Raw genomic sequence first — 18,027 nt, forward strand, 5'->3', positions numbered from 1 at the left:
AGTTCTACTTTGGTTTCATCTGACCATATGACATTCTCCCAATCCTCTTCTGGATCATCCAAATGCTCTCTTGAAAACTTCAGATGGGCCCGGACATGTACTGGCTTAAGCAGGTGGACACGTCTGGCACTGCAGGATTTGAGTCCCTGGTGGTGTAGTGTGTTACTGATGGTAGCCTTTGCTACTTTATTCCCAGCTCTCTGCAGGTCATTCACTAGGTCCACCCGTGTGGTTCTGGGATTTTTGCTCACCATTCTTGTGATCATTTTGACCCCATGGGGTGAGATCTTGCGTGGAGACCCAGATCGAGGGAGATTATCAGTGGTCTTGTATGTCTTCCATTTTCTAATAATTGCGCCCACAGTTGATTTCTTCACACCAAGCTGCTTGCCTATTGCAGATTCAGTCTTCCTAGCCTGGTGCAGGTCTACAATTTTTTTTCTGGTGTCCTTCAACAACTCTTTGGTCTTGACCATAGTGGAGTTTGGAGCGTGACTGTTTGAGGTTGTCGACAGGTGTCTTTTATACTGATAAGTTCAAACAGGTGCCATTAATACAGTTAACGAGTGGAGGAGCCTCTTAAAGAAGAAGTTACAGGTGAACAAATACTTATTTTACTGAGGAATTTGCGGTGGAAAAACCAAGGCGCAAAATAACTGCCCATGAACTGAGAAAAGTCAAGCGTGCAGCTGCCAAGATGCCACTTGCCACCAGTTTGGCCATATTTCAGAGCTGCAACATCACTGGAGTGCCCAAAAGCACAAGGTGTGCAATACTCAGAGACATGGCCAAGGTAAGAAAGGCTGAAAGACGACCACCACTGAACAAAACACACAAGCTGAAACGTCAAGACTGGGCCAAGAAATATCTCAAGACTGATTTTTCTAAGGTTTTATGGACTGATGAAATGAGAGTGAGTCTTGATGGGCCAGATGGATGGGCCCGTGGCTGGATTGGTAAAGGGCAGAGAGCTCCAGTCCGACTCAGACGGCAGCAAGGTGGAGGTGGAGTACTGGTTTGGGCTGGTATCATCAAAGATGAGCTTGTGGGGCCTTTTCGGATTGAGGATGGAGTCAAGCTCAACTCCCAGTCCTACTGCCAGTTTCTAGAAGACATCTTCTTCAAGCAGTGGTACAGGAAGAAGTCTGCATCCTTCAAGAAAAACATGATTTTCATGCAGGACAATGCTCCATCACACGCGTCCAAGTACTCCACAGCGTGGCTGGCAAGAAAGGGTATAAAAGAAGAAAATCTAATGACATGGCCTCCTTGTTCACCTGATCTGAACCCCATTGAGAACCTGTGGTCCATCATCAAATGTGAGATTTACAAGGAGGGAAAACAGTACACCTCTCTGAACAGTGTCTGGGAGGCTGTGGTTGCTGCTGCACGCAATGTTGATGGTGAACAGATCAAAACACTGACAGAATCCATGGATGGCAGGCTTTTGAGTGTCCTTGCAAAGAAAGGTGGCTATATTGGTCACTGATTTGTTTTTGTTTTGTTTTTGAATGTCAGAAATGTATATTTGTGAATGTTGAGATGTTATATTGGTTTCACTGGTAAAAATAAATAATTGAAATGGGTATATATTTGTTTTTTGTTAAGTTGCCTAATAGTTATGCACAGTAATAGTCACCTGCACACACAGATATCCCCCTAAAATAGCTAAAACTAAAAACAAACTAAAAACTACTTCCAAAAATATTCAGCTTTGATATTAATGAGTTTTTTGGGTTCATTGAGAACATGGTTGTTGTTCAATAATAAAATTAATCCTCAAAAATACAACTTGCCTAATAATTCTGCACTCCCTGTATATAATAATTTTTTTATATCTTGGATAATTTGTTCCCATTTTATAATTATGTGAATTCATGCTCATATGTTATTTTAGATACAAATACAGTTTTTTTTAGAGGGAAGGCACACAGTTGCGTCTGAAGTTTCCCACAGCCTGCTTAATTGAATTAGCTATTTTTTACCCTTTAAGTAATACTATGCTGAGATTATGTGTGTAGGTCTAATACTGATAGCCGTTTCAAGTGAGTTAAAATGCAAATTGCTTTTTAACATTCTGCTTGCTCCATCATGCAGATCTTTATCCACCTTCACAAGTCAAATAACATCTGCTAGTGTACAGGAGAGATACAATGAACCAGTATTTTTATGCTTTATGTATTTATATTGGGATACAATCAAACAATGAAGCATTTCTTGCTATTTTTTTTTGCCTTTAAAGAAAGTACAAAAAGGTTGGATATGGGTTAACTGTTAAATTAAAAATGAATGATTTACTCACCCCATAAAAACCCCCATTATCAGTTCCATTTTTGCAATGCATTATAGTGGTGAAATATTGTTATTTAGGCAGCTGAATGGACTTGTTATTTAGCCAATGTACATCATGATACTTTTTATTTGGCATCAATACTGTATGGTGGTTTTAATTAGGCACTGTGTGGTCTGTTTATATGTGCACTGCATGATAGCATATCTCATTCTGGGTGGGACTGTGGGATTATGATTATTTACGTAAAATCATTACAGGAAACCTTTGTTCCTTCTTCACAACATGTCTGGCTCAAAGTATTTAAAAAGATTATTACTTTTATAGCCATTTTCTTCCCTGGTAGTGCCTAGGATGCAAGAAACCATGGTTATGTAATTCTGTTGAGTCTTTTTTAGTTATATTTGTTTCTAGTAAAGCTAGGTAACAACCCCTATGGTTGCCACCATTGTGTAACTCTGACCAGTCAACATGGACTCCACAAGACCTATGAAGATATCTTGTAGTACATGCACCAAGACATTAGAAGCAGATACTTTAAATCCCAGAAGTTGTTAGCTAGGGACTCAGTGGATCAGGTTTGTTTTTCAAGCACATCCCATAGATAATACACTGCTCAAAAAAATAAAGGGAACACAAAAATAACACATCCTAGATCTGAATTAATTAAATATTGTTCTGAAATACTTTGTTCTTTACATAGTTGAATGTGCTGACAACAAAATCACGCAAAAATAAAAAAATGGAAATCAAATTTTTTAACCCATGGAGGTCTGGATTTGGAGTCACACTCAAAATTAAACTGGAAAAACACACTACAGGCTGATCCAACGTTGATGTAATGTCCTTAAAACAAGTCAAAATGAGGCTCAGTAGTGTGTGTGGCCTCCACGTGCCTGTATGACCTGCCTACAACGCCTGTGCATGCTCCTGATGAGGTGGCGGACGGTCTCCTGAGGGATCTCCTCCCAGACCTGGACTAAAGCATCTGCCAACTCCTGGACAGTCTGTGGTGCAACGTGACGTTGGTGGATAGAGCGAGACATGATGTCCCAGATGTGCTCAATTGGATTCAGGTCTGGGGAACGGGCGGACCAGTCCATAGCATCAATGCCTTCGTCTTTCAGGAACTGCTGACACACTCCAGCCACATGAGGTCTAGCATTGTCTTGCATTAGGAGGAACCCAGGGCCAACTGCACCAGCATATGGTCTCACAAGGGGTCTGAGGATCTCATCTCTGTACCTAATGGCAGTCAGGCTACCTCTGGCGAGCACATGGAGTGCTGTGCGGCCCTCCAAAGAAATGCCACCCCACACCATTACTGACCCAATGCCAAACCAGTCATGCTGGAGGATGTTGCAGGCAGCAGAATGTTCTCCACGGTGTCTCCAGACTCTGTCACATCTGTCACGTGCTCAGTGTGAACCTGCTTTCACCTGTGAAGAGCACAGGGCGCCAGTGGCGAATTTGCCAATCTTGGTGTTCTCTGGCAAATGCCAAACGTCCTGCACGGTGTTGGGCTGTAAGCACAACCCCCACCTGTGGACGTCGGGCCCTCATATCACCCTCATGGAGTCTGTTTCTGACCGTTTGAGCAGACACATGCACATTTGTGGCCTGCAGGAGGTCATTTTGCAGGGCTCTGGCAGTGCTCCTCCTGTTCCTCCTTGCACAAAGGCGGAGGTAGCAGTCCTGCTGCTGGGTTGTTGCCCTCCTACGGCCTCCTCCACGTCTCCTGATGTACTGGCCTGTCTCCTGGTAGCGCCTCCATGCTCTGGACACTACGCTGACAGACACAGCAAACCTTCTTGCCACAGCTCGCATTGATGTGCCATCCTGGATAAGCTGCACTACCTGAGCCACTTGTGTGGGTTGTAGACTCCGTCTCATGCTACCACTAGAGTGAAAGCACCGCCAGCATTAAAAAGTGACCAAAACATCAGCCAGGAAGCATAGGAACTGAGAAGTGGTCTGTGATCACCACCTGCAGAACCACTCCTTTATTGGGGGTGTCTTGCTACTTGCCTATAATTTCCACCTGTTGTCTATTCGATTTGCACAACAGCATGTGAAATTGATTGTTACTCAGTGTTGCTTCCTAAGTGGACAGTTTGATTTCACAGAAGTGTGATTGACTTGGAGTTACATTGTGTTGTTTAAGTGTTCCCTTTATTTTTTTGAGCAGTGTGGATCGGCACAATGAACACTTTGTTGTGTTTGTTAAACCATTCCTGAACAATTTTTGCAGTGTGGCAGGGCACATTATTCTGGCCAAAGAGGCCACTTCCTTTTATGAACACCATTGCTGTGAAGGGTTGTATTTCATAAGCAACAATGTTTCAGTAGGTAGTATGTGTCAAAGTAACATCCACATGAATAACAGAATGCATCACATTGCATCTGCTGGATTGCCCTTCTACCATAGTACATCCTGGTTCAATCTTTTCCCGAAGAAGGTTATACACATTCACTTGGCCGTCAAGATGATATTGTAAAATTTTTTATTTGTCAGCCACCTTCTTCCAATGCTCTATGGTCCAGTTCTCATATACCCATTGAAGGTTCTTTCAGTGGTGGACAGGCTTTAGGAAGACAACTATGACCGATCTGTGGCTACACAGCCATATATCCAGCAAGCTGTGATGCATTCTGTGTTCTGACTCCTTTATATTAAAGCCATAACCTTGTCTGCAGTTTGTGCTACAACTCTTTAGGATGAGACCAGCTGGGCTAGACTCTTTTCCCATGGGCATCAATAAGACTTGGGTGCCCATGACCCTGATGGGTTGATAGTTTCTGATGACTGCATACCAGGAACACTCCACAAGACCTGCTGTTTTGGAGATGCTCTAACCCAGTTGTCTAACCATCACATTTTTCCTGATCCAACACATCAACTTTAAGAACTGAATCTGTATGTACCTGCTCATGTGTACTGGTTCATACAGATTTATTTATAATTGTGTCGCAAGGATAAAGGGCTTGACCCCTGGACAAAATTAACAGCATCTACCTGTTAGGTAATTTCTATTCCATGTATTTGTAGGCTCTTATGGTCATGGCTTGTCCCTTTTAGTTTAATGTTTGTTCATTTATTTTAATTACTTGTCATTTTTTTTTCTTTCCCAAAGTCTACCCCCACCTTGTGAGTTCTGATGTACAAAAAAAAACTTTACCTTTTCTAACTCAGAAATATCCTTATATTTTTCCAACTGAAGTTACCCAAGGGGACCAGTTTTTCTCCTATAAGGGAGAACATTTTTTCTTTATATACCATTTATCAATAATCCTAACCTGGTTAAAAGCATGAATCCACTCATCCTCAGTTGGATCTGATGAAAACATCCATTTTATAGCAATAGTCAAGCGAGCTTAGAATAGTTTGTATATCATTTGTTCATTCGCTTTGGAATACGTAACCTGATTCATGCTACCCAGATTACAAGTATAAAATGAGTTTTGAAGTTGTCATTTATAGATATATCCTATAATTTCATTTAAGCTATCCCAAGATGGCTGGATCTTTGGGCATCTACACCACATATCAGCAATATCTGCATCTAACATGGAGCATCTAGTGCATTCCACATAGGACCTGATTCTTGTTTTAAACAACCACATAAGCGAATAATTGATCAGATGCAAAATGAAAAACTGGGTAACCTTATGCAAATTATCTAAAAATATATTATGGTTAACTCAAATATCCTGCCGATCCACTCTCCCTCTCATTTACTTCTATATTTGAAAATAACATTCTAGCTGATAAATCCATAAGATTACCATATAGCAAGGATATAAATTTATTTTTTCCTCTCCAATTAACTAACGTATGGACCAATTTGTTATTTTGTGTGCAGAGTAAATTCTTAAGGTCAATAACCCAACTATATCTTTAAGCTGACTATATCTCAAAAAGAATTTCCCCTTATATCCCAGTTATCCAATAATAGCTAATGGCTTTGTTCACCTCAACTCCCAGCCACTTGTTGTACCAAAAAGGGGTAACATACAGTGAGCACTTAACACCAGTAACGTTCTTGAATCCGTCCCCAATTTTTTTATATATTCTAAAGATGGAGCTCTGGCCCAAACTACTACAACCTAACTGACCAGTTTCAAACAAATCAAAAACATTAAAAAAATTAAGAAAATCATATTGTTCCATCACTTCATAAAGAGAGCAAGCTGGGATATTATAAAATATACTTTCATGTTAGGGACTGCCAACCCACCTAATTGGTATGGAAGTGTAACAATAGACAACTTCAGTCTTTTCTCCCCCCCCCCCCCCTCTATCTTTTTGAAAATATTATTTCCAATAAATACTGAGGCCTTACAGTAGACATAAAATAGAACAATTAGGGGTGAACTATCATTTTAATGAAACCTATTCTGTCTACCCTGAATTATCGTAAAAAATTCCATAATTAGATTTTTGCACTATTTTTTTTTAGAAGAATGTTCAGGTCTACATATGCAAAAGTATTCTGAGAGATCACACCTAAGTATTTAAAACTTCATTGAGGCTCAAGTCTAGTAAAACATCCCTAGATATTCACTCCAGGAAATGGAAACAATTTTTTTCCAATTAATAGTAATCCCTGAATAATTTCCATACTTCCCTATAAGCCGGATAAGGTGCTAAGTGATGAGTTTGTATCTGCCAAAAAAATGAAGCGGTGATCGGCATAAAGGGAGGTCTTGTTCTTTCTGCCCCTCATCTCAAACCCCCCAGTCAACTGGTCCTCCCTTATCATAATAGCCAGTCTCCAACACTGAGGCCTTAGCATCTAAAGATAGTATGGAGCGGAGGCCTCCACCACTTCCACACTGTATATTTGCAAAGAGCCTATGTATATAATGTGAGATTGACCTTTAGGGAAGAAGTGTACACTTATCCTTGTATATAAGAGAACCTATTACTTTATATAATCTAGTCGCCAATATGTTAACATCATTATTTAAAGCAAAATCAGTCAATATGAACCTGGGTCATGAATATCCTTGTCCGTTTTAGGAATCAATACAATAGTTGCTTCTTCCATCAGTTGTAGCACTGTATCCTGTTTCAGTTAAAGGGAACCTGTCACCAGGATTTTGTGTATAGAGCTGAGGACATGGGCTGCTAGATGGCTGCTAGCACATCCGCAATACCCAGTCCCCATAGCTCTGTGTGCTTTTATTGTGTAAAAAAAACGATTTGATACATATACAAATTAACCTTAGATGAGTCCTGTCCCTGACTCATCTCACATACAGGACTCATCTCAGGTTAATTTGCATATGTATCAAATCGTTTTTTTTTACACAATAAAAGCACACAGAGCTATGGGGACTGGGTATTGCAGATGTGCTAGCAGCCATCTAGCAACCTATGTCCTCAGCTCTATACACAAAATCCCGGTGAAAGGTTCGCTTTAAAGGAGTTGTCCCACATAAAATATTCTACAGTTTTCAAACCAGAACCTGGATCTGAATACTTTTCTAATTGCATGTAATTAAAAATTTAGAATAGCCACTGAGTTATTTACTAAAATGTACCTTTATAACGCCACCTGAAGTTTGTTCTTTTTCTTATTTCTTTGACCTGCTCCCTGAGAAGGTCGCACATACTCAGTTTCATCCTTCCATCTGCCTCCTGAGCTGTGATAGGGAGAGCTGAGACACGCCCCCTTAGCTGCAGCAGAAAAGACACTCCCCTTGAGCTGTCAGTTTGATATAAATCTACCAGAGCAATGAATGTGGAGATCTCTGGATCCATGTGAGGTCCAGGGGTGGTTCTAGCTTTGTTAGTAAGAGATTGTCATGTCCTATATGAGGCCTGATTTTCATTTTTTACATTAGTCATGGGATAACCCCTTTAAACACTTCAAGGAGATTCCTTATCAGTTCTTGTTTGCATTTTTTTTTATTGTTCTCATTATAACCGACACTCAATGTATACAGTTCCTGATAAAATCCAAAAATATATTCTAAATCAATTCCGGGTCACTATATATTATCCCTTGACTATTTCTTAATCCTGGCACACGTAACGTGGGACTCTGAGAGATGACAATTGCAGCTAGCTGCTTTCCAGGCCTATCCCCATCCTAAAGACTTTTACCACTTGCAAATAACTCAACACTTTCAGCTGTCTCTATTAAATAATCATTATAGTTTTGCAAAGAGGTTGGTCAACATGCTCTTTGATTGTTACGTTTTCCCATCTATGTAAACGAGATCTGTGTCCTTGACGTGGTGTTCTAAAAATGTTTCTTTTTTCTTGAATAATCTTTTTGTTTTTACAATCTCACCACATAATATACCTCTCATATATGTATACATATTAGAAAAAATATTGTAATTAATTCTTTTAACTTGCTTTGCTGATGAATTATATTCAATCGATGTGGATTAAAGGAGTTTTCTGAACTTTTTATAGAGATCTGATCAGCCGATCAGCATTTTGAGAAGGCTATGGCTCTCCTGTGAGGCCAGTGATGCCACGTTCTTTAGTCACATTGCCTAGGCACAGCACAGCCCCATAGATGTGCCTGGTGAGCTGTGAGGAGGCAGCGGTGGTCACTGGAGCATCGTAGTCCCCCCAAACAGCTGATTGTCGGATCCCCGTCGATCAGATACTGATGACCTATCCTGAGGATAGCTCATCAATATAAAAAGGTTGGACTCTGTATAAGGACAAGCAATGGCAGTAGCTATCACTCATCCCCATACAGTGGAGATGATCTCTGCATGTAAATGCAGCTTTTCAACTCCATTGACAAGCAGGCAGTTTTCAGTATTAGCTTTTTACCATTTTTCTTAATGCATTAATATATTAGTGATATAGAAGGACAGTCATTGACCGATGTGCATTGCAAGTAGACTGTCACGCTAAAATAATATTTGCATTTTAGGTTTTATGATGAAATTGGGACGCCTCTGTTGTCTGACATACGCATCGACTACCCAGAAGACAGTGTTGAGTACATAACTCAGAACATGTTCTATAACTACTTTAATGGGTCTGAAATTGTGGTGGCTGGAAAGCTTCTTAACCATTCCAAAGATATCCTGCACGTGGAAATCAAAGCAAGCAACAGCAATAAATATGTTATCCTTGAAGCAGATATAAAGATTGAAGGTGCTGGACAAAATGAGATTACTGGATCTGAAATCCTTGAGGACGGTGAGGAATACAAGAACCACATAGAACGGCTGTGGGGTTACCTGGCATTCAAGGAATTTCTGACAGCTTGGCATAAAAGTGACAGTGATGTCGAAAAAGAGGCAATTACAAGAAAAGCCGGCAGACTTGCACTGAAGTATAATTTTGTGACTCCATTTACATTGCTTGAGGTCAAAGACAATGGATTCCAGGCAGATTTTCCCAAAGAGGATTCAAGCCCCCTTTATACAGAGGGGATTGGTCAGAAACTACTCACACTGCAAGGAAAAAAAGTTACTCAAGGTAATACCATCACAGTTTTATGTTCTTAAAGGGAATGTAGACTAAATGAGATATTTAAATCAGCTTTATATTATAACTCTATTCTAAAAGAATGTTGGTGTTTTATGCGAAAATCCATAAAAACTAAGTGGGCCATTTATTAAGACTGGTGTTTTCCACGTCGGTCTTAAGTCTCTCCCTGGTGTAGATTTAAGCCATTTCCCCTGAGTCCATGAGACTGAGTCTCTGAGGAAGGGGTCTGCACTCCATCACATCCTGGAGACTGTACTAGTCTATAGTTCCCTGGAAATTGACTCCCAGTCTTTTCAGCTGCCATAAATTACACTATACGGCAAAGATATGTATGCCTGCAAAATGGTCAACTCCAGGGAAGTTTAAAAAAAAAAAATAATAAATAGCTACAGCATTTAAAAATCAGAACATTTAATTTATCTCCTTTTACTCTAATTGACCTCTTTCTTGCATTAGATAGATTAATGCGCCAGAAACCTGTTAACTTGCGTGTCATGCAGAAAAGATGTGATCTGCGAGTTTTCTGTATGCCTCTGCATACAGGTCACGGGCAACAGTGAACTAATGGGCTGTTACCATTAGATCACTGTTAATAGTGATCTGTAAACGGGAACAGTAGGGAACCCACATATGTTGCATAAATGAAAGAAAAAAGTAAATACATTAAATTGTAAAATAACAAAATATATAAATGTAAATTAGAAAAAAAAAATTGTAAAGCAGTAAAAAAAAATTCAAAAGCCCCTGCCTATGAGACATCCCGCATCACACGAATGCCCACTACATGGGATTCAGCTTCTTGAGCATTAATACTTTTCTAACACATGGAATGTATGTATCTTGAAATGTATAATTAAAGGGGTTTTCCAAGAATGATATATTGATGACCTATCTACAGGATGACTTAGCCTCCCCTGATGATCACCTGTTTAAATAGTGAGAGCTGCAGCCTCTTCCTAGGCCAGTGACATCACATTCATCAGTCACATGGCTTAGTTGCAACTCAGCCCCATTCAAGTGAATGGGACTGAGCTGTAATACCAAGCACAGCCACTGTACAATGTATGGCACTGTGCTTGGTTAGCTGTGAGAAGGGTGCTGGACTGACCAGAGAACCCTGCCTCTTCAAACAGCTGATTGGCCGGAATGCTGGGTGTCTGACCCCCCACAGATCAGATATTGATATTGATTCCTGGAAAACCCCTTTAATAACCCCAGGGCATCCCCGCAATATCTACATTTGTGTGTTAACTAACAAAAAACGTTTATCTGAAAAACTGAAATGGAGTCTTTGTTCTAGATGCTATGATATTAAACAATGTAACATATTTGGTATCATTATAAAAAATTGTTAACTATATTTCAAATTTTTCCTACTTAAGACTTTTAAAATGAAATTATATCTGCTCCAGTTTGAAATAATAAGAGAGCATTTGTAGACGGACAGCATTTGTAGATGGATCTGGATGCGGATCCTTCTCACAATAATGCATTGCAAGAATGGATCCATCTGTCCGTTTGTCATATGGACAAACGGATCCGTTTCTATATTTTTTTTTCACATTTTTAAAGGTCTGCGCATGCGCAGACTGGAAGGACGGATCCTGCATTGCGGTATTTTTAATGCTGGATCCGGCACTAATACATTTCGATCCGGCACTCCAGCAAGTGTTCCAGAATTTTGGACGGAGATAAAACCGCAGCATGCTGCGGTATTATGTCCATCCTGAAAAGTCAAAAAGACTGAACTGAAGACATCCTGAACAGATTTGTCTCCATTCAGAATGCATTAGGATAAAACTGATCAGTTCTTTTCTGGTACTGAGCCCCTAGGTTTGGAACTCAGTGCCAGAAAAGAAAAATGCTAGTGTGAAAGTACCCGTATGTGTTCTTCCCCCCCAAAAAATACAATAAAATAAAAATTTGGAGCAAACCACAGAATTTTTTTTGTTGTGCTCTAGGCATCAAGGCAAAAATACCCCTGGTCATGAACTAAAATGTTAATTGAACTAAAATTAAATCAGAGTGCAAGAACAGTATGAATGCCAAAGCAATAGCTGAGGAATATTGTGATTTTCCACATTTACTGTATATCCTGCATTAAGACTTAAAATATCCTTTGCAATATGATTGTAGAAGTGAAGGTACAGGTCAGTTTTCCTAACAGTGGGAGTTCAAAGTGTATATTTTACAATATCTCTGTGTAAATATTTTTCAACGGAAATATGTTATCAAAAGGAAGCACAAGAGCATCAGATGTTTTTTGGCAAGGAAATGTAGAGTAATATGTGTTATAATTTTATTTTTGTATTTATAGAAATTCCATCTAAACTAGCAAGCAAGAACAAACCAACGATGTCAAAAACATCAGGTAATTTTATTGGGGGAAAATAAATACAATAATATACACTCACCTAAAGAATTATTAGGAACACATGTTCTATTTCTCATTAATGCAATTATCTAGTCAACCAATCACCTGGCAGTTGCTTCAATGCAGTTAGGGGTGTGGTCCTGGTCAAGACAATCTCCTGAACTCCAAACTGAATGTCAGAATGGGAAAGAAAGGTGATTTAAGCAATTTTGAGCGTGGCATGGTTGTTGGTGCCAGACGGGCCGGTCTGAGTATTTCACAATCTGCTCAGTTACTGGGATTTTCACGCACAACCATTTCTAGGGTTTACAAAGAATGGTGTGAAAAGGGAAAAACATCCAGTATGCGGCAGTCCTGTGGGCAAAAATGCCTTGTGGATGCTAGAGGTCAGAGGAGAATGGGTCGACTGATTCAAGCTGATAGAAGAGCAACGTTGACTGAAATAACCACTCGTTACAACCGAGGTATGCAGCAAAGCATTTGTGAAGCCACAACACGCACAACCTTGAGGCGGATAGCTACAACAGCAGAAGACCCCACCGGGTACCACTCATCTCCACTACAAATAGGAAAAAAGAGGCTACAATTTGCACGAGCTCACCAAAATTGGACTGTTGAAGACTGGAAAAATGTTGCCTGGTCTGATGAGTCTCGATTTCTGTCGAGACATTCAAATGGTAGAGTCCAAATTTGGCGTAAACAGAATGAGAACATGTATCCATCCTCTGATGGCTACTTCCAGCAGGATAATGCACCATGTCACAAAGCTCGAATCATTTCAAATTGGTTTCTTGAACATGACAATGAGTTCACTGTACTAAAATGGCCCCCACAGTCACCAGATCTCAACCCAATAGAGCATCTTTGGGATGTGGTGGAACGGGAGCTTCGTGCCCTGGATGTGCATCCCTCAAATCTCCATCAACTGCAAGATGCTATCCTATCAATATGGGCCAACATTTCTAAAGAATGCTATCAGCACCTTGTTGAATCAATGCCACGTAGAATTAAGGCAGTTCTGAAGGCAAAAGGGGGTCCAACACCGTATTAGTATGGTGTTCCTAATAATTCTTTAGGTGAGTGTATATATAGTGGATATAAAAATTTTACACACCCCTGTTAAAATGTCAGGTTTCTGTAATGTAAAAAAAATTAGACAAAGATAAATCATTTCAGAACTTTTTCCACCTTTAATGTGACCTATAAACTGTACCACTCAATTGAAAAACAAACTGAAATCTTTTAGGTAGAGGGAAGAAAAAATATAAAAATAAAATAATATGGTTGCATAAGTGTGCACACCCTTAAACTAATACTTTGTTGAAGCACCTTTTGATTTTATTACAGCACTCAGTAATACTTTTTGGGTATGAGTCTATCAGCATGGCACATTTTGACTTGGCAAGATTTGCCCACTATTCTTTGCAAAAACACTCCAAATCTGTCAGATTGCGAGGGCATCTCCTGTGCACAGCCCTCTTCAGATCACCCCACAGATTTTCAATCAGATTCAGGTCTGGGCTCTGGCTGGGCCATTCCAAAACTGTAATCTTCTTCTGGTAAAGCCATTCCTTTGTTGATTTGAATGTATGCTTTGGGTCGTTGTCATGTTGAAAGATGAAGCTCCTCTTCATGTTCAGCTTTCTAGTAGAAGCCTGAAGGTTTTGTTCCAATATTGACTGGTATTTGGAACTGTTCATAATTCCCTCTAGCTTAACTAAGGCCCCAGTTCCAGCTGAAGAAAAACAGCCCCAAAGCATGATGCTGCCACTACCATGCTTCACTGTGGGTATGGTGTTCTTTTGGTCATGTGCAGTGTTGTTTTTGCGCCAAACATATCTTTTGGAATTATGGCCAAAAAGTTCAACCTTGGTTTCATCAGACCATAACACCTTTTCCCACATGCTTTTGGGAGACTTCAGATGTGTTTTTGCAAAATGTAGTCTGGCTCGGATGTTCTTCTTCTTTTTTTATTTTTTTCCCTCCACCTAAAAGATTTCAGTTTGTTTTTCAATTGAGTGGTACAGTTTATACGTCACATTAAAGGTGGAAAAAGTTCTGAAATGATTTATCTTTGTCTCTTTATTTACAGCACAGAAACCTGTGTAGACTTTTTATATCCACATATATATATATATATATATATATATATATATATTTATATATATATATATATATATATATATAAAAGTTTATATATGGAGTTATATGGGCCATGGGTAGTTGGGTATAGTCTGCAAGAAAATGCGAGAAGACAGATAGCTGTAAAAATTTTATTTATTCAATTAAAGGAATCTACAGTAGTGGTGCAAGCATGCTCGTGAGCTGAAGGTACTATTACACCAGCAGATGTCATACAGATCACTATAAATGATCGAAGATGTAGTGACTCATTAATGTCGACAATTTTGCTTATTATACAAATAGATAACCATTGGTACTTGCAGTCGTTACTCGTTCGATTTTAAATGTTATTACATGTAAATATGGGGGATAGATGCTTGGTGACAAGGCATGTATGAGATTGTTAGCAGGTAGACGACTCCATATTATACGATTTATTAATGAGGAACGATAATTTTTTAGCATGCTGAAAGATCACGATGGACGAGAAACTATATTATATCACGTGATTCTCATTCATTTTCGCTGCCATGCACGAGAATCTGTACAATATTCACTCCGCGTAATAGGGCCTTGAGCCTGCTCTATAAGCAGGGAGTGCAGGCTGTGTAATATAGCTGGCACCTGGCCGCAATGATCGCGAATGGAGGTAACTCCAGGCTAGGTCATTTAACCCCGCAGATGCTGAATTGAATAGCAACCATGGCACCTGAGGGATTAGATAGAGGGAGGGGGCTCTCTGTCAAAATTACAGTAAAAAAATAATAAAGTTTTAAAAAAACACAATATATAAAAAAATAAAATTATCGCCCTTTCCGAATTTTACATGTAGGAATAAATATAGATATAGTTATCATGCATGAAAAAAAAGTGCTCAAAATACTACCAATAAAAACAGCATCTCACACAGCTCTGTAGATGGAAATATAAAAAGTTATGTCAGAACATGGCGATTCAAAGAAACATTTTTTTTCAAAGGTTTACATTTGAAAGGGGCTGTTCGGGTTCAGAGCTGAACTTGGACATATCCCCATTCTCACCCAGGCAGCCCCCTGATATAAGCATCAGACGCTCTCCCCCTGCCCTGCGCTTGATCGCGCAGGGCAAGGATTTGTTTGTTTATATTATACATGGCTAGACGGATGCTTCCACCTAGCAGTGTTGCCGGTGATGTCACCAGCACCCATGGGCGGGCTTTGGCGCTGCCCTAGCTGGCGTCTTTCATGTCAGAGGGGACGGAGGAATGAAAATGGGGATATGTCCGAATTCAGCTCTGAACCCAGACAACCCCTTTAATTGTAATTTATTCAATGAAATCTTTGCTTATTCTGAGCTTACGGACCAAGTGCAGGCTCAGACTGGTCCACAGGGGTACAGGGGAATCCTCCAGTGGGCCCCTGGGCAAAGTGGGCCCTTAGTCTCCCACCCCCTGCACAAGTGGCAGATAACACATTATACTTACTGCACTACATACATATATTCAATGTACAGCACCTCCACCAGCCTATGTTCATATAAAAAGTTTTTCAGATTATTTATTATATTTGAATGTATCCGTACGGTGGGCCCCAAAAATAAATGATACTGGTGGGTCCTAGGTACCCCAGTCCGACACTGACCAAGTGTATTGTCTTATCAGGGAACGACAACCTTCCCTGTATAAGTATGTACACAGAGATAGCTGTCAATCACTGACCACCCAATTGGTTACTGAGCTCAGAAAGTGCAGATATTTTGATTACTACAGTATATTAAGTTTTGCTAAATCTTTTCTCACAAAACTATATATCAATCTGCTCAGTTTCTCCTGCTCTATAACATGCTGCATCTATCTGCTTGGCACTCATGATGTAATTATTCCCTGCAAATTAAAATTAGATTTGTATTCGGTCTAGATATAGTACTTGCCCAGCTTAAATTTATTACTGTAGAAAGTTACTTTGTTGGCTGCACACCAAGAATCAGTTCAGACTGTTGACTTAAAAGATTGAAAAGAATAGACTCGATATATTTGGATCTGTAAAAACAAGACGAATTAACAATCTTTGTATGGAAACCTTTGTATTTAACCTGGATATAATATTCTCAGCTGACCTTTTGTATATTTATGCATCCTGTTAGCGGATGGCGATCCCCATTTTGTTGTCGACTTCCCATTGAGTAAGTTGACAGTGTGCTTCAATATTGATGGTGAACCCGGTGACATACTGAGACTTGTGTCAGACCACAAAAACTCTGGTAAGTTCTGACAAAATGCATGATTAATTAACCAAATTGTACATTTATATGTAGAAGCATCTTATAGGGCATGTGTAACGCACATTTTAATATTATACATATTTTATTACAGGTTTTTGTTATTTTTGTTTTAATTTATCATGTCACTATCTATATTTTAAAAAATATCTAAAATCATTCAGTTTTTTAACTTGCCACTAGGCCTAATAATATACTGAAATTTCTGGTTTTGTTCAGCTAACTTTACATTAACCATCTCATTATCATTACAGGCAGTATAAACAACACAGGATCCACCATTCACAGTAGGTGATATCACCACTTATCTACTCCCTCATGAAGAGGTCAGGAGAGAGTAGATAAGCGGTGATATCACCTACTGTTAATGGTGGATCCTGTGTAGGAGAATTTTATAGGCACAGGCCACAGAGCATGCCTAGAAAACTTTCCTACAGAAGTCAACGAAATCAGCTATAGTCTGTTGTGTCAATGGCCCATGTGTCTGCTCTCAAAGCAAAGGAAATCTTGCCATATTTAAGGCCTGGTGGCCAGTATGAAATGATTTTATGATAGTTTTTTTTTAAATAGTGATATGGAAAAAATAAAAATAAAACATTTAAAACAATATATTTAATTTAACCCTTTCAGGACCAAGCCATTTTTCACCTTAAGGACCAGGCTATTTTTTGCAAATCTGACCAGTGTCAGTTTATGTGTGAATAACTTTAAAACGCTTTTACTTATCCAGGCCGTTCTGAGATAGTTTTTTCGTCACATATTGTACTTCATGACACTGGTAAAATGGAGTCAAAAAATTAAATATTTTTTTATAAAAAAATACCAAATTTACCAAAAATTTGGAAAAATTAGAAAATTTTCAAGTTTCAATTTCTCTACTTCTATAATACATAGTAATACCTCCAAAAATAGTTATTACTTTACATTCCCCATATGTCTACTTCATGTTTGGATAATTTTGGGAATGATATTTTATTTTTTGGGGACGTTACAAGGCTTAGAAGTTTAGAAGCATTTTTCAGAGAATTTCCAAAACCCATTTTTTAAGGACCAGTTCAGGTCTGAAGTCACTTTGTGAGGCTTACATAATTGAAACCACCCAAAAAAGACCCCATTTTGGAAACTACACCCCTCAAGGTATTCAAAACTGATTTTACAAACTTTGTTAACCATTTATGTGTTCCACAAGAGTTATTTGCAAATGGAGATGAAATTTCAGAATTTCTATTTTTTTGCAAATTTACAATTTTAATCCATTTTTTCCAGTAACAAAGCAAGGGTTAACAGCCAAACAAAACTCATTATTTATGGCCCTGATTCTGTAGTTTACAGAAACACCCCATATGTGGTCGTAAACCGCTGTTCGGGCACACGGCAGGGCGCAGAAGGAAAGGAATGCCATACGGTTTTTGGAAGGCAGATTTTGCAGGACTGTTTTTTTTGACACCATGTCCCATTTGAAGCCCCCTGATGCACCTCTAGAGTAGAAACTCCATAAAAGTGACCCCATCT

At 39.2% G+C, this 18,027-nt stretch overlaps 1 protein-coding gene across 1 annotated transcript in view; it reads left to right on the forward strand.

The window, feature by feature from the left end:
- Positions 1 to 18,027, forward strand: part of ITIH5 (inter-alpha-trypsin inhibitor heavy chain 5) — a 111,736-nt gene that overhangs the window by 85,767 nt on the left and 7,942 nt on the right. The window contains exons 10-12 of the mRNA XM_040413310.1: positions 9,196 to 9,749; positions 12,079 to 12,132; positions 16,381 to 16,497. Coding sequence (XP_040269244.1) covers positions 9,196 to 9,749; positions 12,079 to 12,132; positions 16,381 to 16,497 — 725 coding nt within the window. The remainder of the gene's footprint in view (positions 1 to 9,195; positions 9,750 to 12,078; positions 12,133 to 16,380; positions 16,498 to 18,027) is intronic.

Source organism: Bufo bufo, chromosome 1, assembly GCF_905171765.1.
Source record: "Bufo bufo chromosome 1, aBufBuf1.1, whole genome shotgun sequence".
Classification (NCBI taxonomy): Eukaryota; Metazoa; Chordata; class Amphibia; order Anura; family Bufonidae; genus Bufo; species Bufo bufo.